Source organism: Amphiura filiformis, chromosome 4 (genome assembly GCF_039555335.1).
Source record: "Amphiura filiformis chromosome 4, Afil_fr2py, whole genome shotgun sequence".
In the NCBI taxonomy this organism is placed as follows: Eukaryota; Metazoa; Echinodermata; class Ophiuroidea; order Amphilepidida; family Amphiuridae; genus Amphiura; species Amphiura filiformis.
This window is the reverse complement of record NC_092631.1, coordinates 36647021-36671317: the sequence shown is the minus strand read 5'-3', so window position 1 is coordinate 36671317 and position 24297 is coordinate 36647021. Positions and strand designations below refer to the sequence as shown.

The 24297-nt window shown below is 38.1% G+C and overlaps 1 protein-coding gene across 1 annotated transcript in view; it reads left to right on the top strand.

Moving 5' to 3' along the window:
* LOC140150844 (oxidation resistance protein 1-like) overlaps window positions 1-24297 on the top strand; it is a 112057-nt gene that overhangs the window by 7759 nt on the left and 80001 nt on the right. Inside the window, 1 exon segment of the mRNA XM_072172989.1 lies at window positions 2086-2234. Within this exon segment, the coding sequence (XP_072029090.1) occupies window positions 2086-2234 (149 nt within the window).

The window sequence follows — 24297 nt, the reverse complement described above, 5'->3', positions numbered from 1 at the left end:
GAGCCTGAGGTGGATAATAAGAATTGCACACATACAGACTCTATTTTCAATCCCTCTAGGGTTTGGATGTTTTAATTAACAGGTTGTGCATGCTAATGTATGACTACGGGCTGGCACATATTATAACATGCTTGAATGCATTCAATATTATTAAGCAGCGATGCCAACACACTCACAATATTTACCCAGTAATTGGGATTCTTGAAAATCAGTTGCGACGGTTCTGAAAAACCTGATCTTCACATTGTGTGTAAAATTGGATAACTTGGCTATTCGATCCAAGACAAATATCGTAGCTTCATTGACTCATCATTAATTGGGCATTAACAGTAAGAACCAGCAGTATGACATCCAGCGTCGAATTCGACTGTATCGCATCGCAAAATGCGATGCAATTTCCATCAACTGCTATCGGCTATCAGCAAAAAATCTGACCTCTGACCGTTGCTAGGAGATGTTTTCAAGTAGTTTCAAGAGCCCCTGAAGCTGTACATGTATACACCAACTGCGCATAAAAAATTGTTTATATGTTTACTGAGCATCGGTTTCAAAATACCCACTATCCTTGGCGTTACGTCGAGATAATGAGCTCATGAATAATTAATGAGGGAAATGTCAATGGCGATATTACACATAAATTTTTACTTCTTGAAAACAGTCGTGAATTCTGATGGCTTTTAAGCATAAAATCCAGCACAAACATGAATTTATTGATGATAAATGATGAACACATTATTACACATACAACCTGTATTTTTTTGGATATATTTGATATTTTATTAGCAACAAGGTGTCAGTTTGGGAAATGTGTGTGATGCGCGAATACAATATTGGCGGCAGTGATAGCTGAAATTTTATGACAATGACAGAAGTTGTAGATTCGCTACGCAAACACAAATATTGCATCGCCAAATGTAACACTTTTTTTTTTGCATAGCAAAATAACTGCGATGCAAAATTGGGAAACTGCTATGCAAACATGTGTTTTGCATAGCACAAACAGTAGATGCAAAGAAATTGACTGAATTCGAACCCTGATGACATCCAATAATATTCTATTCCAGCTGAAATCCATGCACCCTCTGGAAAACATGACCTTTACACTGTGTATCTTCCATACAGGGAGTGTGATTTTCAAATGGAGTTACCTGAATGAGTGATTCCATTTGATGTCTACACTCCCTGCGTGGGAGATTAAGGTCATGATTTCCATTAGAGGTATACATGAATTTCAACTTAAATAGCCCATTGTAATCTTACACCAAATTGGGTGACTTCTTTACATTCATGGCTCAAATGAGATGATTTTGATGCTTTATCATAAAGCAATTTGCGACAGTGGTTCTCCAGACTCAAAGCTGAATTTGCAAACCCCTTGGCACTGAGAAATTCTAGCAAGTAGCAACACATGCAGAATGTTTGACCCCGATAACATGAGCCAATGAGTTAAAATCAGGTTGCTTGTTTAATTACTAAAGTGAATCTTACATTACTTTACTGAATTATTGAATATGATTTACCATATGAACAAATATACCGCCCATTCACCAACAGGCAGATTCCCTGTGCTTTGTTAGCTGAGAATTCTTGTACATGTATTCATGAGCATGATGAGGGCCAATCATTTGATTGTGCGTGTCTAACAATAACAAATCACGCCAGCGTGTACCTATCACGTAATGTGATAGCATATTGCGCATCTGCAAAAGACTGAAAAAATATATGGTATGCAATTTTTTTAAAAACAAAAATGTTGGTATTTAAAAAGCATTTGTTGGCAGAATTATGTCAGTGAAACTATTTAATTAGCTTATCAAACTTAGACTTTAAAGCTTTTTTTTTGACAGAGTTTGAGGTGGGGGGGACACATTCGGCATTGGATTTTAAAATCTTAACAATTTTGAGACATGTACTATTAGTTTTATTTGGGCTTATTTCCCATTGCTTTATAATTGGAAACAGTGTGATTCTTCCTATCCACATCTATGTATGTATAGCAGAGATATTTTCAGGTATTTGAAAAATTTTGCATGTCTTGTTCACATATTCACAAATTTTGTGTTTGTGTGTGTGTTTGTTTACTAGGTTGGAACCCTTTGAGGCTTCCTTTGAAGAAGATGAGGAGGGGCCTGTGACCCTCAAAGATAACTACCCATACTTTGGCGATGGCACAGGACGCTCTGAACCAATAACGATACGGAATATAAAAATACGCTCAGAGAGCGAACCTATAGGTAGGTACATGTAATATTATGTATATTTTCATATTGTTGGTTTTTCTCAATGCCAGGCTTTAGGCTGAAGTCTGTGTGGATAATTTTCTGTTGGGACATTTTCAGCATTGGAAGATGCTGACTCGTTAGGACATTCTTTAGCCCTTGTGGAGGGAAAAGTAAACTGAGCTCAAAAAGAAACTTATATTTTTTTACAACTTGTGAATCACAAGGTCATATCTTAAAATACTGTCAATCAAAATGAACCAAAATTACACACAGGATTACTTTAATACTCTACTCAAAACACATGTCAGTAACCAAGCAGTTGTCCAACTGACACAACAGCAAAATGCACTGTCATGGGACAGCTTCCTGGACTTCCTTTACTTTCACAGCTCAACATTTGGCACCCAGGACAAAAAATCTGTGAGAATGCACACAAGATCCTTGCACAGATGATAAAACGGTGCTGCTTTCTGCTTTTCATACATTTTTTTCATGAAACAGGGCTGGGCTGTGAATGTGGTCCAGGAAGCTGTCATATGTCAGTGCATTTTGCTGTTGTGTCAGTTGGATAACTGCTTGGTTACTGACATGTGTTAAGAGTAGAGTATTGAAGTAAATCTGTGTGTAATTTTGGTTCAATTTGATGGACAGGATTTCAAGATATGACCTTTTGAAAAATTATAAGTTTCTTTTTGAGCTCAGTTTAGATTCTGCGTCTGTCGCAGCGAGAAAAATACCCACAAGACATCGGACTATAGTCTACTGCTTAACCCAAAACTACAAAAACCATTCCATTATTCAGCCTGTTCCCCTATCTGAGGTCCCGGGGGTTCTCTCAGTACAAATGACCATACGGGACGTGCACATGCAAATATGGGTAGCATTTTCAGCCTCTTGGTATATCAATGACCCCTTTTCAAAGCCTATTTTGGTATATGAATGGGTCCTTTTTTCAAAATTTTCTCAATTTTTTCGTTAATTTAGCCAAAATTTTCAAAATTTTCCCAAAATTTTGGGAAAATTTGTAAAAACTAGGACAATTTGGGTTAAATTTGGCCGAAAATTTTGACTTTTGTTATATCAATGGGTCCAAATTTCTTGAAAAATTGGTATATTTATGGGTCCACTTTCAAATTCTCAGCGGCACGTCCCTACCAAAACCAAACTTGAGTACCCCCGGGTCTGAGGTATAAGGGAATCACCCAAGCCACTTTATGGGTTATAATATCTAGGGAAATCAATATTAGTAATCTTTATTTGTCCGTGTCGTAAATTACATTTTGATATGCTTTCCATGAAACTGATATTTGTATACATAGGCTGTCTTGTCATTAAAGTCTGATTAAATTTGAAGGAAAAGGTCTGGAAAGTAAGGTTGATAGGTAGGAAGCTGTATGCAAATTACCAAATGGATCAAGGGCTTAAATGATGAATAAAATAGCAAAAATAATTTCATTTTAAGTTTAGAGGATGTTTGAAACTGGTAGGGAAATTGATCACATTTTGAAAGAACCTGGGGCTGATATGTGACAAAACATTAGTGCCAATGTTGAGATAATTTGTTTATTTCGACATGTCGGAATAATGAGATCCTGAAGTCAAATATAAATTTGGGATCGGTAGTGGGATCAGGTTGGCTCACATTAGTCACAAAATGAAAGAAATCCATCAAAATTTGGCTGAATATTCGGCGTACATTAAGTATGCCTGGCCCTGGGCGTTGGACCGGCAATTTGCAACATGCTACCTACATTTAACATTGTATATCAACATAATGTCGCCATATTAACCCTAACACTGGACCCTGCTTTTTGGGATCTGAAGTCAAAGAAGATCCGAAAAAGTCAAGACGAAGAAGAATTTTTGACTTGGCACCCCTGGGATTCAAACCTTTGACCCCCCGCATGCCAAGCACACGATCACGGACCGGTAGCTACATCGGGTTATTGCTGCCCGCCAGCAATTCCGTCGCGATATAACACTTAGGGTGATTAAGTCGCCATCGAGACCCTGGGATTCATGCATGCGCAGAATTTTTCATCGTAAGATTTTGTAAGATTTTTGGGTGTTAGGGTTAACGCATGTCGACAACAGCACTACAAAACAATATAATCTGGTTTTAGCATTGCAAGGAAAGGACCAATTCATTGATGACTGCAATATGACAGCACAGACAACCAGCATATTGTAATCCATGTAGTCACACTGATAAGTTTTGACTGCATTCATTACTTTGTAGACTACTTGCGACATTTTCTCAGGGGACAATTGACTGACCTACATGCAACTCTCTTAATGCGCACAACAACATTTAGCCCTCTGGGTATTATATAGCGTAACCCAAAGATTGTAGGGGGCGATATTACTTAATGTCCGAGGCACATGGATGGGTTATTAGCGTAGGTTTGATCACAACAGTCATGACGTAGTATTAATGTACTATTGTGCTGTAATCTCACTTCTGTGTGAAATATATTACTGTTAAAACCAAAATAGCCTCATTCACAAGGGCATAGTTCAAAAACCCCATTGAACAGATGGCTTGAAACTTGACCCCAGTTGCAGAGTAGATGAGTTTTTGAAAAGGACTTCTCTAAGGAAAGATTAAATCCTACTCAATATGAGTTTTAGTAGTACCCAATTCATTCAAAGGTCACTCTTTGTACATGAATTGGTGTTCAAGAATGGTATCTCTAGGGATGAGCATGTGTGGAATTCTTTAGAGTGATTTCAGAACTGTACTTATTTTGAGTGAGAATCTGACCGTGGTCTTCATTGCAACGGAAAGCTGATGCCAATTGCCATCACAAAAGCAGGCAAGAGAAAAAAGCTTTTAAAGAAACTGCAAACCATTAATTCAAAAGAACGCATGTATTTTGCTTGTGCACTGTGAAAATCATGTGAAAACATTTTGTGCTAAATTTATATTTTAGATCCCATATTGCTACAATATATGTTGTTGTTATTTTTCGCATCTCAAAATATAAGAAACAGGTGAATTCTGCTAACGATACATGTAAAATGCTTGTATAGCGTAAAATATACAAATCGATTTGCGCATTCTGTTACAAGCATCAAAATGGTTGGCATATTATGTACGTAGGGCTACACAAAAAGTAGTGAACTACTCCAATTGGAATTTAACACGGGGAGAAATGAAATTATGCGATGGGACAATTTAGCGTATTTCTCTCTCTCTCTCTACCCTACGGCCTGTGGCACTTGATGGGTACAATCAATTGGGTCACTTGCGAATGAGATGGGATGGCTTATATTGCGCTGACATCCCGACTACCTAGCTGGCTGGCTGGCTAGCTATACTGGCAGTGATATTTATACACATGCACACATGTCAAAAGGAAAACACTGATATAAATGCATGCAAACCTTGGTGTTAGTTTCTGACCCGCTGTGTGTAGAAAAGAAAATGTAAACCATTGGTGCAGAAGTTTTTATACAAGTAGGGGTGTGGGGGTGTGTGGGTGTACATTTGTAATACCTACAAATGAGGACACGGTTTGAATACACATAACACAAACATAATCTGAATCTGCGGATGTCCGTGGTTAACTCTCTTCACGCGTGTGTTGATGCAGACGACAAGTTTCAATTTTTTTTTTTAATTCAAAAATTTCAGAAATGTAAATTTTCATGACCATACTTGGAATCAGCATGAAAAATGCATGAAAATGAGTACAAACACGCCTACATGTAGTATTGATCCAGTAGTTCTTACGATAGCTCTTGATATTTTGAGAAAATATTTCAAACTTAACTTTTTCCATTGAAGCACATGGCTAGCACGCAGAGCATTAACTCACTTAGCTGACCTCCCCTCTATAACATAATTATGTAAATAGCCTAAAAATGCATTTGGTTGTGCAGTTAGACAAAATATTTTGTAGAGGAATCTACATGTAATATCCACAATTGGGGGGGGGGGGGGGGGGAGGGGCAGACTGGTCAGCCTGCACTGGGGTGAATAAAACTGAATCGTGCGTGCCCATGGATGGATAGTACAAATGTGAAGTGTGTGTCCTGTTATCACTGTCTGTGTTTGCTGACTGTGGATAATACATGTGTCTTACATCGTACATTACTAGATATTTATTTACATTGCACTGTGTGTATGTCTGTGTGAGGCTTAAAGTATGCTACCATCTTAAAACATAGGTAGCAGGTATACATGAATTATTTCATCACTCATTCGCATCATGCCATTCATCTTTAACATTGCTTCATGTGCTCTTTTCACCTTTTTAATGCTTTCATTGGATGCTGCATACTTGTCTGTCATTGTGTTTGTTTGCTATCATATAGCCTCATCAGATAGCATGGACAAACCTTCAGCAGATGATCACACAGGTAAGCCCTTCAGTACTGATGGATTCAAATTTACCCTCATAACCTCTAACCTAGAGACCAAAGTTTTCCATTTTCTAAAAGGCAAATTCCGTTTTGTGAATTGCAATATCAGTTTCCAACAGTTTTCAAAACAATTGCACCCTAGGCAAAGCTAAGCTTAAAATGACATTAATAAGTCTGACAAAGTCTTCTCCAAGAAGCTATGACATAAACTGGTTTTCCACCAGAACACTCAAATTCTGTTTTCTTTACAGGTAAAATGGACAACATTGGTCTTTATTCTAACCCAATCCTAACCCAAAGGCATTATCAGTAATTTGATAAATCCCAAATTCAAAAATCTGCAGTTTTATGCGGTTTTGTAAGAAATATAGTTATTAATTAGGCTTGATTTTTGATTGCCAAATCCAAGGATACTCACATATTTAGACTTTATCGCCATCTTGGCTGATGGCTTCTTCAGAATGACCACTGGGGATCCACTTTTCCCGCGGGATTGACCGCTGTTTCCGGCGATTTTCGCATCCCTAGGTTGCAGCAAACAAGACTCATCAGAGAAGCAATTTGGATCAGAAGGCGGGGGGATAAAACAGTCAACCGGGACATCGGTAGTTACTCTCTTGATCACGTGTACGATCCACTTATAAGAACTCAGCAACCTAGGGATGCGAAAATCGCCGGAAACAGCGGTCAATCCCAGCGGAAAAGTGGATCCCAGTGGTCATTCTGAAGAAGCCATCAGCCAAGATGGCGAAAGTCTAAATATGTGAGTATCCTTGGATTTGGCAATCAAAAATCAAGCCTAAATTTATATTTCCAATCCTACAAATGCATCTATTCCATGATTATAGTTATTAGTTACTCTGCAAGTGCTAGGACTGCAGGCGATCTAAATAAGGATACAATTTTGACATTTTTAGTCAATGTTGGAGGTCCGTACGCCCGTACGGACACTTGACAACACACAGTTGAACAGAGCTTCATATCATCACTGCACTGCTTTATTCTTTTAAACAGAATTTGAAAGCCCATTTACTCTGTTACATGCATGTACCTTCTGTAAAATTTGCATCGGATTTGGTTCAATAATGGATTTGAAAACAATTGATATCATTTTACTGTTCATGTAATTAAACCACCATTTACCCATGGATGCTCAATCCAAGTTTCTTCGTGCAGCATCATTATTCCCAAACCAAAACATACCGGTAATTTCTAACTGGTGGCTGTGCCAGGAATTTTTATTGGGGAGGGGCAAAGTGAATTTCAAGGGGGGAAAATCAACAAATTTTGTGCAAAATTGCTGCAAAAAGTTGAAATTTTCGTAATTTTAAGTTTTTACTGTGGAGGCAACGGGGGAGGGAGGGGGGGGCAAGTGTTCTGATGAAATGCCCCCATGCCCCCCTAATAAAATGAATAAATGCTGGTTTCTCTCAAATAACTGGTAGACCAAATAACTGATTTCTATTCTTCACATTTTCACAGAATGAAGGACAAGGTAGACATTTGAATTGTAATAAAAAATTTTGGCAGCGGGAGGTAGATATGCATAAATTGCAGCAATCTACATTTTGTATTCTCACAAAATTCTGACCGAATCCAAACGGATTCACGCATACTAGCACTATGTCGGCCTGTAGCAGGATAACGGCAATGAAATGAGATGATAGTCAATGGAAGAGATTGATTCCTCTTTATCTGTCTACTTTTGTACTTCCAAGAAATATGAGCAATTCAGAGCTATGAAATTCAGCAGCGTATGATGAGTACACCAAGGTTATTGGATGATGTTGTGTACCTTGAATATCAAGTTATTTATCATTGTGTACTAGGCTGTCTCTCATGGCCAGTTGACTTCCAATATTGGCTAGCAGGTTAGCTTTCTTCATAAAGACATCGCTAGATCACATATCACCTGACTTTATATGATTGAGTAAATTCTACCGATTCCATCCATTTTGCTTTTTTTACACGTATCCCAACATGTTTATTTTGACATTTGTTTTGTTCAATTCAAACATTGTGCATGCTTGTTCTATGTAAATGTGTACACTAATATATTATATGTGTTTCGAAATTTTGATGCGTTAATTTCAAAATTTGCACTTGGTCCTGTAGCAAAATAAAAGCAAAGCTGTGAAATAAATTTCGAAGTGAAAATTGTGATGGGTGAAGATGCTGTCATCCAGCTAGCAGGCAGGTGGGTGTCATATAACAAATCAATTGTGGAACCAAAACTACAGAACCATTAAGGTGACATGTACATTACAGAGGTATGCCAATTTGAAATACATGCAGGGTTTTTAAGGGGGAGAGTACGAGAAATGAAAATTGTGATGGATGAAGAAGCTGTCATCAATCTATTAAACATATAGTAGATAACAGGTGTGGGGTCATATAACAAATCAATTGTTGAACCAAAACTATGTAATCATTAACCCTAACACCAGACACTGCTCTTTACTATCGGAAGTTAAAGAAGAAACGAAAAAAAAAAGATGAACAAAGAAGTCACTTGGTACCCCCGGGATTCGAACTTTAGACCTCTCGCATGCCAAGCATACGATCACCCACGGGTAGCCACAGGGGTTTCGCTTGCCCCGCCAGCGATTCCCTGAGCATATTATACATGTAGTACTTTAGGTGATTGTGTCATCGCATCACCTGGGATTCATGCATGCACAGTGGTTATCCTTGTGGCATTTTCAGGTGTTTTTATAGGGTTAATTAAGGTGACATGTTATAGAGGTATGCCAATAGGAGATACATGCAGGGTTTTTATCAGGGGGGTGAGGGGTTATGGGGTATGCGAAATGAAAATTTGGTGAAGAAGCTGTCATCCAGCTAGCAGGAAGGTTGGTGTCATATATAACAAATCAATTATTGTGGAACCAAAAACTATGGAAACATTAACCCTAACCGCCTAAAGGCTTTTTGGCGAGGGGAAGGGAAAGATGGAAAGAATAAAGAGAGAAAAGAAAGAAAGAAGTTGTTTGCTCTGGGTGGGATTCGAACCCGAGACCCCTCGCATGCCAAGCACTCGGTCGGCGACACTTTGCCACGGGTCTTGGGCTTCGCTGGCCAGCTGAAACCGTGCCTATATATCACTTAGAGGCGATTCGTCATCCCCCACGTGGGATGCACGCATCGAACAACGCATATATCAAGTAGTATTTTGTAGTATACAGGAGGGTTAGGGTTAAGGTGACATGTTACAGAGGGTATGCCATGCAGGGTTTTATCGTGGTGGTGGGGGGGTCCAATACGTGAAAATTATGATGGGTAAAGAAGCTGTCATCCAAAACAGCTAGAAGACGGGTGGGTGTCAGATAACAAATCAGTTCCTGAACCAGAACTCTGTGGAACCATTAAGGTTAGAGATGCATCGATCAGCCTTTGCTGCCCGATTACCGATTTAATATGCAGAGATGTCACATTTCCGGATTTATCCGGATTTCCGGATTTTGGGGATTAAAAAAAATTCGGATTTTCAAAAAAAAAAAAAAAAAAATTTTTTTTTTTTAAATTTTTTTTTTTTAAATTTTTTTTTTTAAATTTATTTTTTCGCTTTTGGAGTGGCCCTATTGTCTTATCTTTCTGTTTCACATATATCAACATCAGCCATATTGTCCATGTAATAAAGCCAAAAAACTTTTTTTAAGAGTGTCTCTTGTACATAAAAGTATAGGAAACTGAAAACTTTAAAGCATGTTTTCTGGAAGAAGGAAGCACTTTTTATTAAAAGTGTAGAACAAGCCAGGAGCTTTGAACTGTTCTTTTTACCCTCTGAAATGGCCTTTACTGTGGTGTTAAATGTGCAGAAACCATCTGGACCCCACCGGGGCCCTTAAGGCGGGCCCCGGACCCCCGGCCGTGTTCTTGCGAGAGCTTGGCTAAGCTCGCCACGCTTCATAAGTTCAGGATTTTTGGCTCCAAGCTTGCTTGACGAGCCATCGTGATTGGCGCTAAGTGGACATTGTATTTTGTTTCATTTTTCGCCACTTCCGATGGTGCTTTTTATGCTAAGGTTATTTCTGTGTGCGATATGTGCTTTTAAAATTGAGTTCTGACTTTCTATAAGTTATTTTTCAATCGATTGCACTCCATATTGGGTTGAAATGAGATGGGGAAAGTAGTTATTTTATGAAAGAAAAGTCCGAAATCGTCATGAGAAACGAGCAATTTCAATCCCTTTGCTTGGTTCCCTGTGTGTGCTAGAGATTATTTTGGTCTGTATAATTTAAGTTGCGAGAAGATGACGGAAATAGACGGATTGCACTATTTTTCTTTGGCAAGTCAAGTGCACCTGTTATCAAAACACAGACCGAAAGTCATGCAAGCTCTTCGTATTTCATCACGCTCTTTGTAGATTTAATTGTTAGAAACAGTCAATTAAACCATATTGTGGACATGATTCTGAGGAGAAATTATATTTTCAATTTGATTTACCCCTCTTCGCAAAATTGAAAATTTTTTGTATTTTTCCATAGCAAAAACAGTCTAAATAAATGATGTTCCACTTTGCCCAACAATTTTATACTTCAGAATATCAAAGATTAATATGTTTTCTCCTGAAAAACAACATAGTTTTTAGGCCAAGCCTTCTTAAGAAATTTGTTTATTTGATCGATGTTACATCGACTGTGCCGACCAATCTCGCCATTTTTGACTGTTTATTTTGGTTTCACCACATTGAGGTTATGACCTTACGGCGCATGGATTGATTATGTTGATTCTGATTGGACGGTCCCAAGGTCATCACAGTTAAGAATGAATAATTCATAAGGGGGGGGGGGGGGGCAGAAATAGAAAAGTTGAAATAAATGTACATAATTATTGAATTCAAATGTGACTGAAATTAGTGGTTTCAGAAATCATTGATCATGTTGATTGAAAGTTGCAAAGTTTAATGTTTTACTCTAGGCTGTGCAATATTAATCATGAGCCAAGTTTTTGAGAGAAATCAAAAGGAATGTCAAGCAATCAATGACAGCCAGGGGGGTGGATGGGTAGGGGAAATCACTTAAAAAAATATTCCCCAATATCAGAAAAAGTTACCAAAAAAAATAATAATTTGACCCGATTGCTTTTGAAATTAGTAACAACTGTCGAAGCGCATGAAACTGGGGTGGGTACAGTCAACATTTGGAGTCAAATTTTTGGAAGGTCAATTCGGGGTCACCAGGGGTCATCTGAGGTCAAATTAGTAAAAACTATCGTATGGGTATGAAACTTGGTGGGTACAATCAACATTTATAGCCAATTTTTGTGAAGGTCATTTCGGGGTCACCAGAGGTCATCTGAGGTCAAATTTGTAAAAACTGCCGGATGGACATGAAATTTGGTGGATACAGTCAACATTTGGAGTCAAATATTTGGAAGGTCATTTCGGGTCACCAGGGGTCATCTGAGGTCAAATTAGTAAAAACTGACGGATGGGCATGAAACTTGGTAGCTACAGTCAACATTTGGAGTCAAATTTTTGGAAGGTTATTTCAGGGTCACCAGGGGTCGTCATCTGAGGTCAAATTAGTAAAAACTGTCGTATGGGCATGAAACTTGGTGGGTGCAGTCCCCGGGGGTGCCAGTTGAACCGTCAATGAAGTCATCACCGACCAAAATTTCGCGGTAAAAGGGTATCTTTTAAGCATAGGCCCGCCCCGCTTGGACGCCGAAAAGGGTCTCAATTTTGGTGTTTTCTGGAAAAAGGGTACCTTTTTTACAATAGATATGTCGGCGTTTTGGGTTCATGAAAAATCAAAGTCCAGCATTTGACGTCAGCCGCTGTTTTCGTTCCTGATTGTAAACAACTTCTTACTTCCGGGTCTGTAAGTGTAATATATTAGTCTTGTGCCCGGTCTTGTACCATGATTAAAACTTCGGTGATGTTTGTGCATGCTGCCGAAGCGGGCTGCGTAGAGAGGGCGTAGAGACTACGAATTTTGTACAAGGTACAGATACTGTGTAATCGGAATGGATTACGACATATACGCTTGACTGCTGAACCAGATATGACAGGAACCATGCCTTTTGGAAATCGTGAAGTGACATTTGCCATCGCTGTTTGTCACCCGCAAAAACCGAAGTTAAGCGGGGAAAAAAGTGCTTTATATTTCAGATTTCAGAGCTTAGCGCGGATCATGGATTCGCCCGGATTCAGCACTGAAATCAAAGGTAAATAGCTACGCTTATTAAGAAAATGCAATCACGTTTTCATCGCTTTTGCTGATGTTTCTTGCTTTCTACTCCCGGTTTCTACTTCCGATTGTGTGCATGGGTTGTGTACCATTCAAAAACACACCAGTCCAGAGGGTGCAAAATTCGCACACACATGACCAATTGATAAGCTTAAAGTTGGTAAGCTTCACTGCTTAGACGATGCATTTCTCACACCAACTAAGTCATGACATGGTGAAATAAATATTACATTTTACATGAATCTGTATTAATTTATTGGATAATTTATGACCTTAGAAAGTGCAGACAGTGTGCCTGCAATGAAATTCCCGGGTGAAATTGATCGAAATATCCATCGCAAATTGTGCCGCTGATAACCGGCGGATTTGGCGATGGAACGCTGGAGTATCTAGATTCAGTTGCACGTTTCGTCTCGGAACTTCCAACGCACTTTTTTCTTTCAGAGCATTTAATTTTGTTCCAAAAAGTGTTCCCATTGTCCTTCTGTATGTAATTGTTCAAACCTTATAGTTGGCGTACTACGCGAGAATTCCAGCACTACCATGCCTGTAGCCACATGTATATTTACTATTTTAACCCACTTTATTGAATTTCCTTTTACCAGTTTGAATTCGAAAGGTGGGCAGTGGAAAACAAGCTGAATGAAAAGACAGTTACCTTTCTAAAATCCGAAGACTTACATACACCACAAATGACCAAGATGGATTATACATGCATGCAAAAGTATTGTGAATTTAATATGGTTCATGTATTTATTGCCAAGAATAGGAAATAAAACTTTTCCACTACAAATAACCTGTTGGTGTATGATCTTCCCAGGATGTACTTGTACTAATTGGATACCAATGAAATGATTGCAGCTTGTTTGTTGTGTATGACCACAATTTTGTGTTAAGGATGATATTCCAGGCTATTTCATATTATAACAGAAATTGTATGTAAAGGGATTGGAAATACACTAGGTAAATATTGCTTTCTACCTTCGTCAGTGAAAAGGGTCATTGGGACATGTAAGGTCAGTGATATGGGTACCTTTGTTTGCACCATGGCTGTGGTCAGTGATTTGGGTATCCTTTTTCATAGCAGGTCAGTGGTAAGGGTTACCTTTCAGCCCTTGGGCATGTCAGTGTTTTGGGTGAAAAATAAAAGTGTCTGGTCAGTGATGACAACATGCAATGGTATATGAGTGGCACCCCCGGGGTGCAGTCAACATTTAATGCCAAATTTTGGGAAGCTCATTTCGGGGTCACCAGGGTCATTTGAGGTCAAATTAGTAAAAACTGTCGTATGGGCATGAAACTTGGTGGGTGCAGTCAACATTTAGAGCCAAATTTTGGGAAGGTCAGTTCGGGGTCACCGGGGGTCATCTGAGGTCAAATTAGTAAAAACCGTCGGATGGGCATGAAACTTGGTAGCTACAGTCAACATTTGGAGTCAAATTTTGGAAGGTTATTTCAGGGTCACCAGGGGTGCGTCATCTGAGGTCAAATTAGTAAAAACTGTCGTATGGGCATGAAACTTGGTGGGTGCAGTCAACATTTAATGCCAAATTTTGGGACGGTCACCAGGGGTCATTTGAGGTCAAATTAGTAAAAACTATCGTATGGGCATGAAACTTGGTGGGTGCAGTCAACATTTAGAGCCAAATTTGGGGAAGGTCATTTCGGGGTCACCGGGGTCATTTGAGGTCAAATTAGTAAAACTGTTGTATGGGCATGAGACTTGGTGGGTACAGTCAACAATTGGAGTCAAATTTTGGGAAGGTCATTTGGGGTCACCAAGGGTCATTTGAGGTCAAATTAGTAAAAACTGTCGTATGGGCATGAAACTTGGTGGGTGCAGTCAACATTTAGGGCCAAATTTTACGAAGAAGGTCATTTCAGGGTCACCAGGGGTCATTTGAGGTCAAATTAGTAAAAACTGTCGTATGGGCATGAAACTTGGTGGGTGCAGTCAACATTTAGAGCCAAATTTTGGGAAGGTCATTTCGAGGTCACCAGGGGTCATGTGAGGTCAAAATAGTAAATACTGTCATATGGGCATGAAACTTGGTGGATGCAGTCAACATTTAGAGCCAAATTTTAAGAAGGTCATTTCGGGGTCACCAGGGGTCGTTTGTGGTCAAATTAGTAAAAACTGTCGTATGGGCATGAAACTTGGTGGGTGCAGTCAACATTTAGAGTCAATTTTTTGGAAGTTCATTTCAGGGTCACCATGGGTCATCTGAGGTCAAATTAGTAACAATTGTGTCGTATGGGCATGAAACTTTGGGTACAGTCAACATTTGGAGTCAAATTATTAAAAGGTCATTTTGGGGTCATCTGAGGTCTAATTCGTAAAAACTCATATGGGTATGAAACTTGGTGGGTACAGTCAACATTTAGAGTCAAATTTTTAGAAGGTCATTTTGGGGTCACTAGGGGTCATTTGAGGTCAAATTAGTAAAAACTGTCGGATGAGCATGAAACTTGGTGGGTGCAGTCAACATTTAGAGCCAAATTTTACGAAGGTCATTTCGGGGTCACTGGGGGTCATTTGAGGTCAAATTAGTAAAAACTTGTATAGGCATGAAACTTGGTGGGTGCAGTCAACATTTAGAGCCAAATTTTGGGAAGGTCATTTCGAGGTCACCAGGGGTCATGTGAGGTCAAAATAGTAAAAACTGTCATATGGGCATGAAACTTGGTGGGTGCAGTCAACATTTAGAGCCAAATTTTAAGAAGGTCATTTCGGGGTCACCAGGGGTCGTTTGTGGTCAAATTAGTAAAAACTGTCGTATGGGCATGAAACTTGGCGGGTGCAGTCAACATTTAGAGTCAATTTTTTGGAAGTTCATTTCAGGGTCACCATGGGTCATCTGAGGTCAAATTAGTAACAATTGTGTCGTATGGGCATGAAACTTTGTGGGTACAGTCAACATTTGGAGTCAAATTATTAAAAGGTCATTTTGGGGTCATCTGAGGTCTAATTCGTAAAAACTCATATGGGTATGAAACTTGGTGGGTACATGTACAGTCAACATTTAGAGTCAAATTTTAGAAGGTCATTTTGGGGTCACTAGGGGTCCTTTGAGGTCAAATTAGTAAAAACTGTCGGATGAGCATGAAACTTGGTGGGTACAGTCAACATTTGAGTCAAACTTTTGGTTGGTCATTTTGGGTCACCAGGGGTCATCTGAGGTCAACTTAGTGAAAACTGTCGGATGGGCATGAATCTTGGGTACAGTCGTCATTTAGAGCCCAATTTTGGGAAGGTCATTTCAGGGTCACCTGAGGTCATCCAGGGGTCATTTAAAGTCAAATTAGTAAAAACTGTTATATGAGCATGAAACATGGTAGGTAGGGCTTACAGTCAACATTTAGAGCCAAAATTTTGGAAGGTCATTGCAGGGTCACCATGGGTCATCTGAGGTCAATTTAGTAACAGCTGTCACATGGGCATGAAACTTTGTGGGTACAGTCAACATTTGGAGTCAAATTTGTGGAGGGTCATTTCGGGTCACCAGGGGTCATCTGAGGTCAAATTAGTAAAAACGTTTGAACGGACATAAAACTTGGTGGATGCAGTCAACATTTGCAGTCACATTTTTGGAAGGACATTTTGGGGTCACCAGGGGTTATCTGAGGTCAAATGAGTAAAAACTGTTGGATAGGCATGAAACCTGGTGGGTACAGTCACTATTTAGAGCCAAAGTTTTGGAAGGCCATTTCAGGGTCACCTGGGGTCAACTGAGATCAAATTAGTATAAACAGACAACACTATTCTTGACATTGTCCTATTTATTTTGATCAGTTTCGGTCCATTTGGACCCATTTCTATCCAATTCCACCCGATTCGATTCATGTCGCCAAATAGTAATTCCCTAAATTGATTGATGTATTCTTATATGCTCTGCAAATGGGATGTACCCATTGAATGTGATCTGTCACATTGCACAATCGACTCCAAGAACAATTATTTTCACTGTTACGAAAAAGCGCAGAGCCACAGCGCCATTGGTGCTCTTGTTTGGGTCAGCCTGTGACATCTCTGAATATGTTAATAAGTGATCGGCCGATTCAGAACCAGATTATTACAATTACATGCATGACTTTCGAATTCGGAGGCTTGCACGGTGTTCGGTTTACTTCAGTCATTTTGGCATTTTATTGTGGAGAATGCCAAAATTGTTACCCTCCAAAAAATCCGGCCTTCCCCTAAAAACTGTCTGAGAATTATATGATCTATCTGCCTAAGATATTTGCATGACAAATATAACAGAATGAACTTGCTTGGCACATATGCAGAAATATTGATTAATTGAACAATTATTTTCAAGATTGATTTTAAAACCTGATTGCGTAGAATATTTTGGACCTTGTAATTCATTTAAATTCACTTCAGTAAACATATTACTTTTAAGTGGAGAAACAACATCATAATGTGTTGGAAATGGAAAGCTGAAAGTGTGTATTTCTAGTGTGAATTTCTCTACCAGCAGAATTTTGTCAGTTGCAGTACAGTTTTAAATGTGAAATTATAAGTGGTGATGCTGTTGGCAGCTTATAATGCACTCATCGTTATAGGCGACATTCAATATGCTGTGTATGAATAATTAACATGACCTGCTTGACTGACTTTCTCACTTGCAATATTGATTGTCACCACGAGTGTTATAAAGGCGTATGTACATAACACTCTATCCCTCATTCCAGCCCCTCTCTCTACTCTACATGTCTTGTGCCGTCTACCTGCCGCTCTTCTGTCTTCTCATCTGTCTGTGTGTCCGTCCTTCTCTGTATATTTTTCTCACTTTCTCACTTTCTCACTCTCCTTTCTTCATCTTTCATTTCTCTCGTCTGTTTTTGAGTATCTCAAAATGTACATTCAGCCCTTCTCACTGTCTGCCTGTCTCTCTCTGTCCTCCCCTCTGTCTGTTTGTCTGTCTGCATGTCTGCCCTTCTTTGTTTCTCACTACTCTCTCATTCTCCTTTCTGCATCATTCATTCCTCTTATCAGTTTTTAGGTGTCTCAAGATTCCAGTCCGTCTGTGTCTATATGTCTGCCTGTCTTTCTCTCTGGCCTCTTTGTCTGTGTCTCTCTTTCTTCCTAGATCTGTTTTCTTATCACTTATCTCTTCTCCCTCACACTCTTTTATCCATCTTTCCTCTTGTCTGTTTATGAGTGTCTCAGTCTGTCAATTGTTCTATCTTTCTTCGTCCTTGTTAAATTAGTCCCTATCCTTCTCTTTCTGTCTTTTTGTTGTCTCTCTTTTGTCTGACTATCTTAGTGTGTGCCCAAATCAGTTAATCACCCATTCTATATCTCTTCATACTCTGTACGCCAGCTGCAGGAAGGCTGAGCGAAAGAGAAGGGAATGAAACTGACACAGACAGAAGAAGGACAGACAAACAAGACAGAAGAAAGGAAATGAGAAACAAAAAATCAATTCATTACGTGTAATGCCACTGGCATTTATTCTGTGATTGTTTTTTCTGACCAGGTTTAACATTCATCCGCATTTCCTCTATTTCCAAAAAGCAGCCATTACATATATACTCGTTACCTCTATTTTCAAACGGCAGCTATTATGCAATGTATACCTGTTCCGTCTATTTCCTCTGCCATATTTATTGATTGATTAGATATACGCGCATAATGATCTTGATAAATATAATTTGATAGCTTGCTAGCGCTCTTTTACGATAAAACTGGTTCAATAAATTCAGTTATGACAATATGAGCCGTATTAAAATAGCCTCATTTCAAATGCATCATTCATCAACCTTCAGTTAACCATCATAGCTCCAAAATGAACCTCATAGTTGCGGGGTATGATTTTGTATACCCATCACATTCAAAGGTCATTCTATGCATGTACAAACATATTGGGGTTTAAGAACTTTGCCCCAGTAGATGAGCTTGTTTCAGATCTTTAAAATGTAGCTTGTGTAGAAACTTCATCAGGTCAAATACCTCAAAGAGCTGCGCAATTTCCTGTTTTCTTGCATTTAAAAAAAGAAATTGCAATTGCAGTTGTGTCAATTTACAATTTGAAACATCTCAAAGTGTAGTGATGTATATTGTGTAGCACTGTTTCTGTAGACTGATGTGGGGTGTGTTCAGTGTTGCCAGTAAAGTGACTCAAACACTTCATTTTGTATTGGTTAGGGATTTGCGGCTGGGACAAACCCAAAAAATATATCAAAATTGGACAAAAACAAGACCCAAAAATGTGACACGATCTGGTACATGGGGCCAAAGGAGGCATTTTTGAAAATTGAGCTACTGTAATTATTACATTATATATACAATAGGCTATCATTTACTGAAAACACCAACGATATAGCATACTTATGTTATGAAGTTTTTTGATGCATATTTTCTTATGTATTTTATTGTTTTTTACACCATATTTTATTTTTACCTTTATCTCAGTTAAAATTTGGCCTCCATGGACCAGATCGTGTCACAAATATACTTATGTTTGGTTATTTCTGTTCAAAATTACAATAAATTTGCCCATCAAAATTTTTGCAAATTTTAAATAAACTGATTTTAAAATTATAAAATGATGAAGAATCTTCCCTTATTCCCACATTTTGGGAGAAAATTGTGAAAATTTACTTCATCTCTAAACCAATTTTATGAAAATGCTAAAATGAGCTATACATTACAGCTTTAGTATGTGGCTAAAATAATAAAAATTCCTTTAAAAAGGAATGGGGCGCCCAATGTGAGCTTGGATGTGATATGGTGAATTCCATGGTGTGTAGATTTGGTATTATTTACAGTGCCCTATATTTCTTGGAAACTGGAGCAAATATGCTGCAGTCATTCATTCTACTTTCCTGACCCAGTTGTGGTTACTCATTCCTGGGCCAGTCATGGCCACAGGATTATAAAGATGATATGTATTTCTATTGTATTCAATTCCAGGACATAATTATATATACTGGGATAAGTGAATACAATAAAACAATGAAATTAAAATTCAATCTAAAATGTAAATAATGATACTGTATGTGATTCACACTTCTTGAATATTTTAATGTTGGTAGGTTTCAACTAAAAAGTATCAGTTTCAAGATGAATGGTATGTATGATGCTTCCTGCAGCTTCTTTTGGGACTATTAATTGTTTATCATATATCTCCTATTCGCTGTAGAAGTGGCGTAATAATCGGATTAACTACCATAGCAATAGATGAATACAATTTTTGACTATATCGCCCTGCACTACAATGTCCACACGGTACGTATGCATTGAACCATATCATGTTGATCACTCGCACCTGTAAGATTAGTATCTTTGAAAAGAGCGGTATTGTATTCAATATATGATTGTAGACATACACAGGTGATGAGTGCAACCTGGTTGTAGTGCAGGGCGATATAGTCAAAATTGTATTCATCTATTGCTATGGTAGTTAATCCCCGGGTTAATCCGTTTTAATACGCACTTCTACAGCGAATTCTTTGTGAAACAAACCAAAAGATTGATGAAGCCCTATGAGAAAACACAACTTGTTTTGTGGCCAAACTGCTTGTGACAAAACTGCTAAGAAACTGAAATTGAAACGAAACTGGAAGTGGGTCAAAATTGCAGGTTATATTCTACATAATGCAAAATATGGCATTTAGGCCTATGTAAGCCTAAAAAGCATTTTTAAATTGCCCTGCCTTCCTAATTTTTGACCAGTTTTGCTCATATGGCTTAATCAATATTTTGGGTTGTTCCCAAATGGATTGTGAATTAATTACTGACCATACAGTTTGTGAAGTTCCTGCTAACATTAAGTAATAAGATGGAAGTGGGCAAGGAATATCATTAATTAAAATAAATAATTACCCTTTTGTCCAATATTGGCAAGTGTTAATGTTTTGGGTGTGTGTTTTGTCCACACTGCCTGTAAAATGCATGAATGCATCCTACATTCTTCATAGCTGCATACATGATTGATATTTATAGGCCTACACAGGGGTTGATTTCTTCCTCGGGAGCAAGGTTTTTAGGCTCAAGATTTCCTCAATCATACCAGACATAAAATAGCTTTATTATGCACTTCAAAAGATGAGAATGGTCACATAGCGTGTATTTTTAGAGCAACATATTATGTTAAGTCTTCGAGCTTCCAAAAAAGGCCTTATTATGACAATGCGCGCATAGCACGCACAAAATTGGTATATTACACTAGTTTGGGGTCAATTTTGGTGGCACACAGGCTCCTTTTCCTTTTCTTTTCCTTTGCCCCCTCTCTATAAATGTCCTCAGTTTTCCTGTTTTTCCTGTTATATTACATTGAATACCTCCTCTGGTGATGAATTATAAACTTCCTCATATGCATTATAAACTAATTTCCGTATTCTAACACCAACACCTTCCTCTTTTTGCTATGAATTCCTCCAAATTTTGCACAACCAGTCTTTTCTCTCTTCCATTCAGTAGCTCCACTGCCTCATAGCCCTCTCCTATTAATAACTGGTTACTTTTTGCTGAGATCTAGCTGTCTCCCTCTACATAATCTTCAACCTCACTCCTCTTCTTTTTAAGCCAGCGTTAGCTGGCTATCTAATCGGAGATCGTCTTTGTTTGCTAAAGAGATTACGGGTACTAGCATTGGTTTGAATTACTTAGCGGAACTTTTTATGGTGAAAATATATAATAGTCCTGTTATTGGATTTGTAAGAAAAAAGAAAGTATGTTTTGCCGTTTCAACGAATGAAAACGTGAGAATTTCAAAAGTTATGGTTTGAAGGAAATATGACATTAAAAGTTATATGCCAGGCCTATAACAGTTTCCACAGCATATCAACGAAAGAAAATTATAGAATCCTTGTTATCAGGCGTTCTTAGATTTACATTTACAGACCTCCTGGAGATCAGCACAGCATGAGATGTGAGTGTATTGATAACATGATTAAAACCTTTATGGACGTAAAAGTCAAAGTAAAAATATCCTATATCCTGTATCGTTTTATGGATAAAAATGACTCAAAATGTCATTTATGAAATAATTGATATCTTAAACATCAGTTTTGTCTATACAACAGGAAAAATTCGATGCAATTTCAGGCCCAGTTTTGATATGGGTATAATTTATATGTAGGCCTATTATAATTGAACAATATCAGTCTTTACATTTTATAATGTGCTATATTAAGTATAAATTGCGAATTAATATAAAATTAATGTGCATGTATAAGGCAAGTAGGATGGCAGTTTTTAGCCAATTAACTAAAAACTGCATTTCTTTATATTAATAATGAGCTAAGGGTAGCCTAAAAAAAAGGGCAGAAAAGACAAAAAGACAGAACAATTTGGAGTAATTAATTGACAGGAAGTTATAGGAGTTAATGTTTGGTTTGCTGTTTCTGTGTGCATGTTCTCATCATTGATGGTTTGTTGGACTGTCATGAAACATGATGGATCATAAAAAAGAGTTATCCTAAAAATGCCACCACCCAAACTAATTACAAGGCCTCTTCTGCATTGAAGCTGGCTTTCCCTTTTAAAGGGAATTTTTATTCTTTCCTCTTTTCCTTCTTCCTCTCCGCTTTTCTTTTCTTCTCCCTCCCTCTTTTTTCCTCTCTTTCTTTTTTCTTCCCAAGGCATTATTTCCTCAATTTTGACTGTCAGTTCCTAGGAGCGGTGCTCCCGCTCCCTTTACAATTTGCATCCCTGGGCCTAGAGTCCAGTGGAATTGTGGACATGCATTTTACATGTAATGTGGCAGCACAAAGCACACACAAAATGCAATACAGTATACTTGTACTAGTTAATCAATTGGTGGCTGATTTTATGTTTTTCATTTTTGTGTGGTTATAATGGTGTGTTGAAATTATTATTTTTTTAAATGAGAACTTAATATTTATCTTGCGGTGGTTGAGGAACTATAATAGTGACTTGTTCATTAATCAGTATTGTGTTTGTATTCGTCTGTTTCCTTTTGAATAATTTTGGTTTGTGTCTATCTGTTGAGTTTTGTTTTGTATGGGTTAAAATGTAGTTATAATCTGCAGGGTTTAATATTGATATGCTTTACAAAGTTACACATGCCATGCAATACAGTGTAAGTCACAAAAGAAGCATGCAGGCTGAACCGATGCGTCATCTGTAAAATATGGGATCAGCAAAAAAAATATAGATCTGCTAAATCATTATTTTAATTTTTTAAAGCAACAGTGAGGTTTTGAATGCCAAAATTGGTCTTTTTATTTACATGTAAGAGTACTCCATTCTCACAGACTGCACCCTTTCGACGGTGCGATAGCTGAAGGAAAAAACACAAGAAGCCAAACTACATTCTCAACAATGAGAAAAAAGTTGATAGTTTTTTGGGCAAACCTTTCTTTTTTGATTTGGCTTTAACAAAATTGTTCTTTTTTATAGCACCAATTTTTTTTGCCAGGGTGTGACCCCCATAGCTGAACCCTTCAATTACCCTTGTATTTGAGATCAATTATTTGTAGATTCTTTTATCCAGCATCAGTGACTTGAAATGAAACTAATGAAGCAAGCCGGAATGAAAACAACACTTGCTGCCATTTTCAGAGTATGTTTCTGTGTGTGCATTGCAGTGTACTTTGTGGAGTGAAACAGGAAGTGTTCATGTAGGCCCTACATGTATCACTATCAGAACAACATGTGACTATTTTTTTTGGAAATTATAGTTTCCAATGTTGCCATTTTGAAAAATTGACTTACTGGCAGAATTTTTTGCGGAGCATTTTCGTGCTATTTGTGCTCAATGCAGTTCCCACAAAAATAAAGATGTTCTTTTATTTATAGGTCTATAAGAATTTATTTATAGGTCTATAATTATATTAACATTCAATTCATTTTCAGCATTAAAACAAATTGTGAGATTTGAGATTAAAATTACAGGGAAAAACAAATTCCCACAGCCACAGATTCTGGGGACAAATGACACAAATCTAAGGTGGTGGAGGGAGACAAACTCAGCCCAAAAATTAGGGCAAGTTTGTGGCAATGGAAGCATCGTCTCAGCTGGTGGCACTGGGCAGGGAGGGAGGGGGAGGGGGACATGGAGAGGACCAACTAGAGGATGGAGGGGCAAGGTTTTGACTTTGGGGGATATCCTCTCCATGCTTCCATCCCACCCAATCCTTGCACCACCTGACAATTCTCTTCCTTTTGTTTTAAAAATGTTCAAAATTTGTGTTTTATTTTGATACAAAATTGTCCTGGTTACCATATGCCTGCAATTTCTACACAAAATGGCGGGAGAGGAAAAAAATGAGACCTCGGTTATATAATTATGCTCAATTTTTTCAGCAAAAAGTAATTTAAATGAACATACATAAGGGACAGTGTACATGTACATAGTATTGATAAGAGCAGCTGATTCACAGTGAGATTCATAGTGTTGTTGATTCACATGCCTAAATTAATACACAACAGTTAAAAAGTTCATAGTATTTGAAGCCCTTCAAATTTTATTCTGATCAACCCAATTAAAGCTTCTGAAAGTAATACTTTGCCATACAATGTATGGCTGTACAAACATGTC